This window comes from Diplotaxodon limnothrissa, linkage group LG22 (genome assembly GCF_057381915.1).
Source record: "Diplotaxodon limnothrissa isolate DT_005_m linkage group LG22, D_limnothrissa_male_GT1.1, whole genome shotgun sequence".
NCBI classification, from domain to species: Eukaryota; Metazoa; Chordata; class Actinopteri; order Cichliformes; family Cichlidae; genus Diplotaxodon; species Diplotaxodon limnothrissa.
This window is the reverse complement of record NC_140616.1, coordinates 13,542,733-13,556,871: the sequence shown is the minus strand read 5'-3', so window position 1 is coordinate 13,556,871 and position 14,139 is coordinate 13,542,733. Positions and strand designations below refer to the sequence as shown.

The following is a 14,139-nucleotide window of genomic DNA, read 5'->3' as shown; positions in this document are numbered from 1 at the left end:
AAACTGGATTGTTCTTCAAAAAGACTGCCATAGCTATTCACATGTCTCAGTGTTTCCTCCACAGGTGGAAAGTTTCCTGACAGGTGTGTTCAATAATGACCTAACCAGCTCTCTGTTGGGTGTGTAGACTACTTCCTTATATTAAAATTCCTGTTTGAACAATGAACATGAGATATGCATGCCTCAGCTGTGTTTGACTCGGTCAATGTGTTTCATTACAAAAGTGCCGCTTTACTTCAAGCTGTCGCTAGCAATCAGAAAGTGTTTCTTTTTGTCTTTCGTCAGATCTTTTATTGAACTGTGCAAGTATGCTCATCAACACTAGGCCAGGGGAAGAATTATAACTGCAACAAAGAAAGACCATTATTACCCACACCTGGTCAAAATGGCAAAAAGGAAAATCAACCATACTAAAATAAGTAGGCACACTATAAGTAAACCAGTTCTGAAACTGAAGCTACCAGTCCTCCAACAGAAATCAAGTATAAGAAAGCTATACCTATTTTAGTGATTGCAGTATAAGGTGGCCTCTTGAATTTGCCTGTATGCGAGGGCCTCCAGGATGGAAGCGGTTACATATTTTTAAAAAAATGCAAACAAAGTTGCTAATCAGGAAACAGACAATGGGAGTGTCACGAACACCCTTTTGAACCTCGTGGAGGTGGTTTTCTCTTCGCTCTATTGACTCTGCTGAATCCAGGTAGGAGCAGATTCTTCTGTGACTTTTTTATTGTTTAGATAGAAACTAGACAAATTTTGTTTCTTGTGGTTGAAGATTGATCTGTAATTATGTTAAACTGGCTGGTTTTGGGTTCTACTCTGACTGCATGTATTTTGTTTTAAGGTATTTGCTTCAGTGAAGCTGCTCTTCCGTTTGACATATGTAAAACTTTTAGTTAAGAATCACATTTTTAAAAAGTAAAGAATTATTGTAAGTACAGTCTATCTACATTTCTGTCCCTCTGCCGATGCATGCCAAGTAATATTTTATGATCCATTTTATTTCTTGTCCAGATTCTTGTACAGCACTGCAAACATGTCAGACCCAACAAGACTGGAAATGGCATTGGCTGCAATGTTCAGTGCCTACATGTCCTACCAAGGAGATGACAATAAACTGACCAAAGAACAATTTCTAAAATTAGTGAAGAATGAACTACCCTTACTTTCTCAGGTAAGGGAAAACATTGTACTAATTAACTGCAAATGATCACAATAACTTTGGTGACATCCAGACACTTTTAAAGTGCAATGTAAATGTTTAAGGCATAGTTTAGCATTAAAATCTAGCCCTACAAATCTATTGAGTTTGCAAATGTATCATAACAGCCTGACTAAAAGCATGGACCAAGAGATAATTTTTTTTAAATAACTAATTTAAAAAAAACAAAGTATTATTAAACTTGGCACTTTTTTTGTTGTGCAAAAAAAGTGCAAAGGTTTTTTTTGCACAACAAAAAAACTTTGCACTTGTTTCACTTTCCAAGTTATTAAATGTTTGTTTCACCTTTGCAGGGAAAAAGTGAAGATGAGCTCTTCCAGTGTGTCGACCACAATGATGATAAACGTGTGGACTTTGAAGAGTTCGCCTCACTGGTTGCTGGTTGCGCCTGTGCAAGCCATGACGCCCTCCAAGAGGTCATGAAAGAACTGGACACAAAAGGCTGCCCAAAGTAAAGCACTGCTGATGTGGAAAGAAACCCAATATAGGCCTTCCCTGGATTCACATTAAAACAATAAAGTTTGTCAAAGTCAAAGATTGTGCTTGTTTTTTCTTTAACTTAAGGATGCATAGAAATGTTTGCTAGTTGTCTATTCACACCTCTGAACTAGTTGTTTCATGTTAGGATATACCCTTATTGTCTGCTTTTCTCACTTTACCCTTATCATAGGGTTTGAAATAAACCCTATTATAAGGTTAATGTAAAGGATTACTTTGCAAAAAGGTAATTAGATTACGGTTACTTCCCTGTTCTCTTCCACTCTATACAGCAATAACTGATATAGATGTGCTTCTGCCATAATATGTTTACAAACCCTGCCTGCAAATGCTCACGTTTTCAGAAAAATTGGAGATTAAAAGAAATTAACTGTCTCTTTATCTGAACAAACATTTTAAATGGTCTTCAGTTAATAGGTACGCTTCATCAGACACTAGAAGGCAATAAATTAGTTGCCTTCTAAATTGTTTATTACCATTAGTTGCACAGTAACCAGGTAGTCTCAGTGTGCAGCAAATGGCCTTGAGGTGCTATTATCTTTAAGAAAATAAATCAATAAATGAACAAGGATAAGTCTTCAAAACACAAAGCTTTCTTTATTTGGAAAAGCTTATACAACATTGAAAGTTACAGTAGTAGAATGAGGAAACTTTGATAATGATGACAGACATGGGAATAGATGCTCAAGAGTTCCCTCTGCTGGTGAGGAATATTTCATTGTGGTCTGACATGTTTTCAGTTTGATGGAAACTCAGTTTACAGCCCACATCAATGCTTCCCTGAGTAGCAGAACAGACATATGACTACATTGGTAAAACTGATACAAGAAATCACTACTAAGGGAGTCTGATAATAAGAAGAGAACTGCTTTAACCAAGAAACAAAACTCTGGAAATCTGGACTGACGAGTACTGTACTTGTAGCTCTTTCAGTTAAAATTATGTATTTATGGATAACAGCAAGAAAAATACCGATCATTGATACATAGCGTGATCAAATAGGTTAAAATAACAAAAGTTGAGTGCAGGAAAAATTGCAATGAGGTATTTTGGTGATTTTTATGTTCAATTGTGTCCTTTTTCTCCTTTGTTAGTAAAATGAGACACAAACCTCTAAAAAAAAAGAAAAAAAAGACAGAACGGATCGAGTTGTTATTCAAATACAGCTTTAACACTTGGCTGCAAAGCGTGCCATTTGTAATACCCTGTTTTCACCACAATGTGGCACACTGTATCCACCTAGCTATCTGTCGTCCATCTTTGATATAAAACGCTTTTCAGGATAATAGGAGTAAAGGTTCAGGTTATGATAGGAATATAAATGCAGATAATATGAGACAAAACAGTCCTTGAAGCCACACTGGCTGGATTGCCTCTGTTGTGGATGATAGCTCTAGTTTGCAGAATTGATCTTGTACTCAGCAGAATGCTGCTGATTGGCTCTTCTTTAGGTATCAGTTAGTCTTACAGGTAAATTACAGATTTTCGAAATTACAGTAAATACTTTTTAAAATCCCTTAAACCTAAGGTGTGTTTATTATGAGAGATTAACATAAAAAGGTAGAGCGTGTGTGTGGGAGGTGGGCGGTGGAGAGGGGCGGAGGGTCAGTTAAACCGGTAGCCTAAACTTTAATGAAACTTTATCTTAAATTCCACAAAAACGGCTTTTAGCTCTTCTATCAGCAGCAATAGTAACTTTTTCCTTGTTTTTAAATCAGATGACTGAACTTAAGCTAAAGTCGTACTAATATATTTACTGTCCTATTACAAACCTTTCCAGTGTATTAACTGTTCAGAGAGTCCAGCGTCTGCAGAGCCACAGTGTGAGTCAGTGCGCACAGCCAGGGCGGCGCCTGACTATAAAATCTCTGTTGCTTGTTGCAGACGTCTGAACATTTGCACCTCTTCTGTTGCCACGTCCCAGCAACTGTACGGTAAGAAACTTTCTGCTCTTGTCCTACAGGTGTGGCTTTGCCACGATGTTTTTTTTAAATATAAACTTTAGTTGCTAAAACATACAGATATACAGCTAGGAGGTGTGAGAATAGTGTTTCATACTGTTTAACCTACTTTAATCCGCTCCCAGTCACTGCTTTGTATTTACTGAAGCTCCCTCTGTGAATTTCTAACGGTATCTAACGGATCCGTGTATTTCCTCTGCTGTTAACTAAGTTAGGCTCCAACTTTTAGTTAGTTTATCTTGTTTCTTTCTCTTGTTTTCAATCTTTCACTATAATTACACTTTAATTGTTTTTCCAGTGTTATGATTATTTTTATTAATAAAATATATAATTAACATTTTTACATTAAGCTCTGATTCACATTTAAGACAGTTAACTAGGTCTCCATATAGTAAATATAAGCCTTTGTAAGGGTGTGGTTGGACTGTGGGCATGTACACACATGTGCTTGTTCCTGCAGTGTCCTATCTCATTACTCACATTGAATCCCACCATTTTGGGTCTAACTTTTTTCAGTTCAAGTTGTTCACATTTTCCATTCTCTTGCGCACAAATAACACACCCTCCTTCCTACTTCTCCTTTCTTTTAACTCTTACAGCTACAAAGACAGTAACTCAAATGTTGAGATTTTCTGTATTTTGCACAGTGGTTTACTAAAATTTCAATGACATACCTTTACTGTCTTCCCACGAGCATCACTCATCAGTGAGAAGTAAAACAAAGACCCAAATGTGTCAGTTCCATCAATAATGGATGAGTTTAACAGCATCTCAACCAAAGCAGCTTTCATAAATGCTTTCTATGGACTTGTTTGGAAAATGTCAGCTGAAGTTAAACTGACTTGCTATCAGTTGTCATAGTCAACATTTTCTGAACATTGTTTTTCAGTCTAAACACATTCCAGCAACCATGCCTTCAGAACTGGAAAACTGCATGGAAGGACTCATCAAGGTGTTCCACCGTTACGCCAAGGACGGTTCGCTCACCCGGCAAAACCTCAGACAGCTAATGGAGGCTGAGCTTTCCAGCTTCCTTAAGGTGAGATGAGACCAAAACGTAAATTGTGCAATCACACTGCGCATCATTTACACACTGTAATCCAATACTATGCCACTTCTTGTGCAATCTCACTGTTGCTGATGTATCCTCACACACCCTTTTTTTAAACACAGTCTCAAAAAGATCCTGCTGCTGTAGACAAGATCATGAAAGACTTGGACGCCAACGGTGATGGTCTTGTGAACTTTGAGGAGTTTGTTTCTCTGGTTGTTGGACTGTCTGTTGCATGTGAGCAGTGCTATCAGCAAATGAAAAAGGCTGGAAAGAAGTAGGAAGTACAACAGTGGAAGAGAAGCGACCAAAAAGCATTGCTTTTTGTTTTGTTTTTTTGTAAAGTTTTGTTCATTAAAAGTGCTGAATCATTTTAAATCTCTTGTGTCTTGTGTTTCCTAACTATCTAATCTTTAAGTTAGACAGATTTGTCCATAAATCCCCTTCAACTTTTTATACATGTGTTTTTTTTAAGCAAGCACCAGAACCATTTCCATTTGAGAAGCTGGTAAAGCTTAATCCAGACAGCTTTCTCTGTTGGCTTTGTAACTGAGTGAGTACTTTATGTTTCCCCGAGTGTTAAAGGGCAGATGAGCCACTCCCTCCCAGACAAAGTCCCTGCTTTATCACTGCTCTGAGGAATCTGCTGAATGTTGTAGGCATGAACACACCTCTCTCAGTGAGGCATAAACTCTCAGAGGATGTTGCAACTCTATGAATAAAACGGGTGATAACATTGCCTAGTCAGTTTGATTTGTATTTTGCAAGCCCTCAACTGACTCACAAGAACAGCACATCACTGTTCTTGTGCAGATCACAAAAATCCCACCATGTTTCATGTCTGGTGAAAGTTGAATAACACCAGAGAAAGAGGAACAAGATAACCCCTTCACCACCCGTCTCTCATTATTCTTACTGAACAGAACAAATATCTTTTCTCTAAAACGAAGTCTTCCAGGCAGCCCTACCTCTCAGGAATGCTCCAACAATCAAATCTGTTATTGGTAGACTGTGAGCCACTGTTTACTATGATGGCCTGCCGATCCCAGTGAAGTCATCAAAGCTTTTACTGCCTGAGAAAAGCCTGCCTGAAAGGCTAAGCCCAGGAGGAAGAGGTCTTCTTGAGCTCTTGGCAAACACCGCTTTGGGCAGGGCTTAACTACTGGTTTGTCAGTGTTCATGGATACTGGGAAAACACTGAAGTTGCTATGTGACTATGTGATGAGTCTTAAGTGTGTGCGTGTGTGTGTAGCTAAAGTTTGCACCACTTGGTTTACAGAAGCACCACACCCATGTGACCCACAGCTGAGATTCCGAGACTGCTGCTTTTTCAGTGCATTTCCTTGTGTTTAGTGCCTCCTGCAGGCTATATGTTTATCATGTTGCCTAAAAGAAAAGAAAATCATCATTTGTCTAGATGAATTACTCTTTGATCTTACCAGACGCTGATCGGTGACACCACTGTATGTGTCATGTCTAGTTTTCTAACACAGACTTTCTAATATAGTAATAATGAAATTTGTCGCAACATTTTTCTCACTGAAATAATCCTGCATGCTTTTGGTTTTAAAGTTGCTCAAGTCATTCCTGGCGGGGGCGTTCTGTGGTGTGAGTTCGGGGTGTACCAAATATTCACTGTGGCATGCCACGCCCATCTTGGACACACCAAAAAAAAAAAATCCCCTCTCTGTGGAAACTTGTTAAACAATAACATTAATGTCCAAAACATACCAACCATCCCCAACGTCCAGTCTGCATGCAGATGTTGCCATGGGAAATAACTATTGTGAACCTGATACTGATTCAATTCACAGTTACATTTAGTTGTATGTTTTTTTTATTCCCAGTGTTCAAATGTGAGCATTTGAAACCAATAGACATTTAAATCCCACAGTTTAAAACCTATACTTGGCACTTTATCCAAAACATTAATATCACCTGCTTATTGTTTTGTAGGTCCTACTCAAGCTGCCAACACAGCTCTGTCCCATTGGACCTGCGTGTTTGGGAGAGGAAACTTTGTGTCCTGCTTGATTCATCGAAGCCCAGCCCTGCATCCCACAGGACACAAAGTATCCACAGCAGGGCTGGGCTTCGATGAATCAAGCTTGTTCAAATTGCAATCTGGGTTTTGGAGTTGTACCCCCTCTTCTGCCTTCAGGGAGTGAAGGCAGAAGAGGGGGTAGAAGGTTATATTGAAAAAGGCAGGGTCAATACATTTCACCTGTCAGTGGTTTTAATGTTGTTGCTGCTGCTATGTAAAAATGGTAAATGGCCTGTATTTGTATAGCGCTTTACTAGTCCCTAAGGACCCCAAAGCGCTTTACACATCCAGTCATCCACACGCACATTCACACACTGGTGATGACAAGCTACATTGTAGCCACAGCCACCCTGGGGCGCACTGACAGAGGCGAGGATGCCGGACACTGGCACCACCGGGCCCTCTGACCACCACCAGTAGGCAACGGGTGAAGTGTCTTGCCCAAGGACACAACGACCAAAACTGTCCAAGTCGGGGCCCGAACCGGCAACTTTCCAATTACAAGGCGAACTCCCAACTCTTGAACCACGATCGCCCCAAAATGTGTATTTTATAACCTGATTCTTCTGTTTCACTTCTCTTCTGTTCTTTTATTGATAGACACACAGAGAGGGAGCTTTGAACCAGTTGAACTGACAGAAGTTGACACCAAAACAGGTTACCAAAATAAAGTGTCACGGACCCGGCTCTGGAGGACTCGGGGGTCCGTGAGCAGTTTGGACTGTTGTTGTTATTATTATTATGATTATTATTATTATTGTTGTTATTTGGTGATGTGTGTGTCTTTCTGCACAATGCTGTGTTAGTCTGTGTTCCACTCATTATATGTATAGGCAGGGTGTGGGTGTGTACATGTGTGGCTGGAGGATGGAGAACAGCCACATGCAGGCCTGATGGGTGTGCCCCTGCAGGAGGACTGGCCACACCGGAAGTTCCTGCCACACACCTGTTGGTGATCAGGGCTCGTTGGGGGAGCTACTTAGGAGAGTGTTGGAGCTCCCACCGGCGTGGGATCATTGAGTTGTCTACCCAAGTTAGTGTGTCTCTGTCAGCGTACAACGGTGCTGTTCGTGTATGCCTGCCGGGGTTGGTGTTGATGGCTGTTTTTGTGGTTTTCCCCCCAGGTGGAAGAGTGGACCAGAACGGCAGCACACACAGGGTGTGCGAGAACACAACAGCGGGTAGCACGAGCACAGACTTTGGAGGGGAGCACACACACACAGGATTCAAGGGAGCAACGGGGAGTTATTGTGTTTACAGCCTTCGCTGTAAATAAAGTGCACTGTTTGTATTGCAGAACCATGCGTTTTGGGTCCTCATTCCCCCATATCCCCATGGTCTGCCAGCCAGACCGTGACATAAAGAGCCTATGACCTAAAGGTTTAGGTGCATACATGCAAACTGCAAACATGAGACAGTGGTAAAATCTAACCATGTACTTCTAGTTAAGTATGTTTTGAAGAATTTGCAAGTTTTCACCCACCTTAAAAAAACCTTGTTTACAAGGCAAGGTTTTCTAGCGCAGTGTTGTATGCAGTTTTTTATGTTATAATAAATTTAGTGCATGAAGTTGAGTGTTTTACAAATGAGGCACTAAATTTATTAATTGAATAAACAACAACCAGACTGGCTGTAAAGGCCTTGAACATCAATACATGGAAACATTAATTTACTCCCTCCAGCTAAAGTCATGACATATGAATGATAATATTATGCATGTCTTGTAGCCTTTCACTTCAGTTTTTACTTTTGATACTTCAGCTGATACAATGAAGATGATAGATGCACATATTCGTACATAATTTTAGAGCATCTTTTAGTGCAGTTCTGTTGAGGTCTTTTTTTTCTATTATTAGTGTTACCTTAATAAAACTCTTGAATACTTCCTCCAGTCATTTCCTGTGATTTGTATCTTAAACTGTCTCTGCTGCATACCTCCAAATAGTTTCCCTCAACGGGTACTTGTAGATGCATGACTTCATTATTTCTATAATCCTAGCTACAAGGTTCTAGGGTGACATTCACTATGCAGCATTTGCATGACGTATGTCTTTCTGAAGAAACAACTTACATTAGAGCACACATGGCTGGAGCTGGACACTAAAAATGTCTGTTTGTAACCACTAGATGGCACATATCTGTAATTATAGTGTTAAAAATTGGTCTGAGTGAGTGTGATTAAATCCACTCCAGTTGTACTGAACAAACAGTTTTGTGTGTATCACAGCTGGATATGACACAGGATGTGGTGACCATGGATACTCCCTCCATTATTTGGTAAATGTGAGTGAGTGAATAAGCTCGAGAAAAAGGCGACAGGAAGATGTGTGACTCATGATTTCCACACAGTGAAGAAGGATGGCACAATGTTTAAAAATGCTGTGAATGATGGTGACAGTGAATTCTAACCTATCATCTGCTTTCAGCTGCGCTTTGAAGTTGTTAATTACAGGACTAAACAACGCCCAGACCAATGCCAGAAATATCTAATTCAAGTTATGCAACAGGCCACACGGACAGGGAGAAACAAACATGCAAACAGAGTTGCCACAGTGCAGCTTTTTTTCTTTTCTTCCTTCCTTCCTTTGCTTTTTTTTTGGACTCTGTGACTTTGGTTTTGGGGACATGACTATGAGTCACAGCCTCTCTGCAAAATTGTAAAGAAGAGTGGATCCACTCACAACCATAACAATCAGTGCTAGTGAGTCACTGTCCCCGTGTTTTTACTTTAACATAATGTGCATCTCAAACAAGTCAATAAAAAAGAAAATTTTTAATTACATACAAAAGAAACACACCAGAAATTAGTTGGTACAATTAAGGGTTCCTGCGATGCACGTTTTGCTTAAAACATACGTAACTGTTCATTTCTTTGGTCCTATTGTGCCAAGCGGTAAGTTTTTAAAAAGAGGAAGTGGGTTTGGTCATCCTGTTAGAAAAGTCAAAAAGAATTTTAATGCATTTGTAGAAAAACGGCATTTACATAATAGCACAAATGCTTCAAAATCATGTATGAAATCTTGTAAAGATCAAAGTTTCTTATTCGGGGCAAAATTACTTCTAAAATCTCTAAAAGCAGATCAAACATTTGTCCCATGACTCCACCACCAAAAGTCACAAGAAACTCGTTTATGACGGAATGAAATGTACGAACCAAACTGTGGACTTTCTTTTACAGAATTAACAAAAGTGACCTTCAAATGGAGCACAAAACGTGATTCAGTTCACATGTAAATGCTGCTTCCCTCCTTTCATCAGCAAAAGCCTCGAAGAGAGATGCCACAAAATGCTGCTCATGGGGTTTCCCCAAAATATAGTCACATAAAGTCAATCAAATGGGTGAAATAAAAAACTGTAAATCAACAATAAACATAACATTTTTATAGTCTTGAATCCATCACTGCAAAAAGGGTATTTTGTAAGACTGTTACATGACCATTATTTATTTAATTTACTTTAATTGTCCTCTTAAAGACACAGCACCCCAAACTTTACATTTCATATTTTATTGTCTTTTGTTCTGCAGCAATTCCAGATTCAAAAGCAGTCCTGAGATCATAACGTCAGAAACATTTTGTAAGACATGCTGCAAGTTTTTAGAATTCTCCAAATCCTCAAATTCAAACATTCACTGTAACAGCACACGAGTGTCGTGTTTGTTAAAGAATATGTTTTAAAAAAATGAAGGAAGGAGGAGTGGTTGGAGATGAAAGGAGCATTCTAGAGGGAGGGGGGGAGGGATACTGGGTGTGGTGATGTATAAAGCATCTTTGCCACCCATTGGTTCATCACAACAGCTCTACCAAGATCAACAGTAGCCTCCAATTGTCTTAAACCTCAGCACTGGTGAGTAGAAAATCCTACAAGTGCTTTTTTTGTTTGTTATCTGCTTTTATTTGCTCGCTCTGGAAACCTTTCCTGGGTTTTCTTGATTGTTTGTTTGTTCATTTTGATCAAGCAATGCTCATTACAGTTAGTTTTGTATGAATGCACATTAAGAATTAGCAGAAAAGTATTGATGAACTGCAAAGTTTGTCACATCCATGTGGACTTTAATGTTTAAACTTCTCTTCTTGCTTATGAAACTTGATGCTGCAAAAGACTGAGCTCATTTTGTCTAAATCCCACTAACTTGTTTGGAAACTCATTTTTACGGATGCATTAAAGGGTTTTTTTGGTTAGCAGCACCCCTCGATTCTCACCTTTAACTGCAACCTAATTGAGGAATGAGGTTTTGTGCTCTCTTTCCTTGTAACTCCCTTCGGTTTCCAAACTCTCTGATGCCAAAGTTTCCTCAGCTTAGTGTTCCCTAAAGAGGGGAAAGCACTGTATGACTCACAACATAACCACTAGCAAATCTCTTGGGTTTATACAGTCAAGTGGAAAGAACGCATAATTTAGATATACTATGTTAGAAGAACAGACATCTGATGTTGCTTTGGGGACTTTAATTAAGCTGCAACCTGCTTGCTTATCTCCTTCTGCTGTTGCCATAACAATGTCCTGTGTCACTTGGCAGAGACGCTACATTAGAGACCGCTGAAAAGGGAAATAAGAGTGGTGGGGCCCAGGTGGATATCTTGAGTTTATTTTTATCAAGCTCCACTGAGAACCCAGAGAAACTTTGGCAAAGACAAACAGTAATATCAGCCACTGTTTTCTGCTATGACCTCCAGTATGCACTTGCACATGCATATGTTTTACTGCATGTTTACATATATAATTCCAGAATTTAAATATATTAGCAATTTAATTTGCAGAAGTGGTTCAAAAGTAACTGAAAGGAGCTTCATTGCATCATTATTTTAGGCAAACCTAAAATGGACCTCACAGGGTTAAACGACTCAATCTCTTTCACTCTGGTTTTACCAAACAGGCCCTGCCTATTCCCCTTTTTCTCCCTCGTTTACTTCTAAATAATTCCTCGTGTTCCAAATATCAATGATGTCCTTTGTTAAGATCCTACATTTGACCACAATACCACGTGATTCAGCCTAATCTGCACCAGATAATGAGTCATAGCAGAATTATGTGTAAACGTTATTCAGAGGAGGCATCTTTCTTTAATCAGTGTGGATTTCCTGTATAAACAAATACCACTGCAGTCTCAGACGTAACATTTTGTTTTCCTTCTGTCTCCCTAAACTAGCCCCAAGCATGTCTTCTAGCATCCAGCAGGCTATGGCACTGCTCATTGGCGCCTTTCATAAATACTCTGGCAAGGAGGGAGACAAACTCACCCTAAGCAAGGGAGAGCTGAAGGAACTTCTTCAAAATGAGCTTGGAGACATATTTGGCGTGAGTGGTCTCTATCCTCCCTCTATCTCACACCCAGTAGGTTGCCTGAAAACACTGCCATACTGATGCAGAGCTTTTACTTTGAGAGAGTGGAAAATACACAGATTTTCCACTGTGGTTTGCGCAACTATTTGGGCAGAAGTAGGCTGAGCAGTTCTTTGTTTTATGATCACTTAGTGTCTAAATTCAAGCTAACACTTTTCTCCACTGCAGAAATCCACTGACAAGGCAAAAATGGACAAGATCTTCAAGGATCTGGACGCAAACGCGGACGGCACTGTGGATTTTCAAGAGTATGTCACGCTGGTCGCCTGCCTCACTATGCTCTGCAACGAGTTCTTCACCGAAAAATAAGGATCCAAGCGCCACCTTGCGGCCAACTGAGAGAGCTGCCGTTCGGTGACAGGAAGTGTCCCTTGACAGCTTTTTTGAAAAAGATATAAACACAAATATATGACAGTGAATTCAAACTTGTACTGAAATCCAAAATGAAATAAATCTTTTTTTTTCTCTCTCTGAAAGACTAGAGTTGCATTTTGTGCATTCTTTAACTGGGAGAACTATTTGTTCCAGTATTGAGCAATTGCAGAATCTTTGGAAGGCTTATGATAACAAGAATGTTTGCCTCGGAAATCAAAATCTTTCTATCAGCAGAGTTCATGCTTTGCAGCTGAAGTATCGTCTAAGTTTCCTGAAGTGTCTTCAGGAAAGGAGCAATACCACTGCAAGTTCTGACAGGAAGGATGTCACCAACGCTGACAGAGATGCAGAACTGAAAATATCTACCAGAGCAGGCTTTTTGAAGTTGCACTGAAGAAACTTTTGAAAGAAGCAAGAACACAAGCCTGATCTCACTAATAAAAAGTGAACTTCTTAAGCAAAACATCCTTATATCATACATCCTTAAATTTAACACACTCTGGGTTTCAGTTTTGGAACCCATTTCCACACAATGAATTAAGATATGCGTAATATTCGGAAATGACACAGGGAAAAAGTACTGAATGCATGAAGAAACATTTAATGATGGGCAAAACTAACGAGCTCTCTCGGGCCCTTTGCAACTTTATTGTTGCAAAACATACTGATTTCATTGGTTAAAGAAGAATTTCTAAACTACTGAAGGTTTCAGTGTTGGGGCCATAATCCGAAAGTGGAAAGAACATAATTGCAGCATAAACCGGCCACGACCAGGTACTCCCCGCAAGATTTCAAGCACAGTGTCATGGTCAGCGGGGGCAGACCGTGTGGAGAGTGTGTGTGGTGGACCCAGGCGCGAACACAGTTGAGGAGATGGGAGTGAACTTAAACTGAGAGCGAGCCTTTATTCAGGCTGATGCAGAGGGGAGTGGACAAAACATAATAGGGACAGAGACTGCAACTAACCAAAATCCTAAACAGGAGAAACACTAACCTGACTGAAAAGAATAACTATGATCACTGTGAACAGAATGCTGTGCAGATGCATGGTAACTGTGAACCAAATAGCGTGACAAAACAGACATGACCTGCACGGAACCTCATTGTGCAGCTGCATGAAAAACAACATAAACCAAATGGCAAACATGAACTGCACAGAATCCTGAAACCCACTTAACTTGACCAGGGGGCAGTACACAGACAACACGACAACAAATAAAGGAAGACTGAGGACTTAAATACACACATGAGGTGATCAGGGGAAGTGGAGACACATGAGAACACAGCTGACTCGAATGAAACATAATGACAATACAGGGGAGAGTAACACTAACTACAATGAACAAAGAACACCAGACTCTTACAAAATAAAACAGGAAACACGGAGACATAGACATGGAGATAAAACATGAGATGAACTTAACCACAGACATGAAACATGACATGAATTTACTGAGTACGGGGGGAGATGACAGAAATAACTAAGAAATAAAGTCTGAACAGCAACCTAGAAATTAACTAGTTTGACAATGAATACAAAAAATACATAAAACTCAAACACTGGGTCACACGACCCAGTACCGTGACACAGAGGAGTGAAAAGAATTATCTGAAGAGTTGAAAGAAAACAATAGTTAATGCACTC

At 39.7% G+C, this 14,139-nt stretch overlaps 2 protein-coding genes across 3 annotated transcripts; both read left to right on the top strand.

The window, feature by feature from the left end:
* The first annotated feature begins 3,612 nt into the window (after positions 1-3,612).
* Positions 3,613-5,094, top strand: LOC146609570 (protein S100-A10-like). Its single transcript, XM_085346009.1, has 3 exons — positions 3,613-3,654; positions 4,571-4,720; positions 4,855-5,094. Exons 2-3 carry the CDS (start codon positions 4,592-4,594, stop codon positions 5,011-5,013), a joined length of 288 nt encoding a protein of 95 aa, XP_085202135.1. The 5' UTR covers positions 3,613-3,654; positions 4,571-4,591; the 3' UTR covers positions 5,014-5,094.
* Positions 5,095-10,572: 5,478 nt separating this feature from the next.
* On the top strand, positions 10,573-12,560 carry LOC146609569 (ictacalcin-like). Of its 2 annotated transcripts, none has more exons than XM_085347012.1 (3): positions 10,573-10,622; positions 11,926-12,074; positions 12,288-12,560. In XM_085347012.1, the coding sequence occupies exons 2-3, from the start codon at positions 11,934-11,936 to the stop codon at positions 12,426-12,428; spliced, it is 282 nt and encodes a 93-aa protein (XP_085203138.1). In that variant the 5' UTR covers positions 10,573-10,622; positions 11,926-11,933; the 3' UTR covers positions 12,429-12,560. The 2 variants fall into 2 exon arrangements, with proteins under 2 accessions (XP_085203138.1, XP_085203139.1); XM_085347013.1 differs by having other exon boundaries at positions 10,578-10,626; positions 11,933-12,074.
* The last annotated feature ends 1,579 nt before the right edge of the window (positions 12,561-14,139 follow it).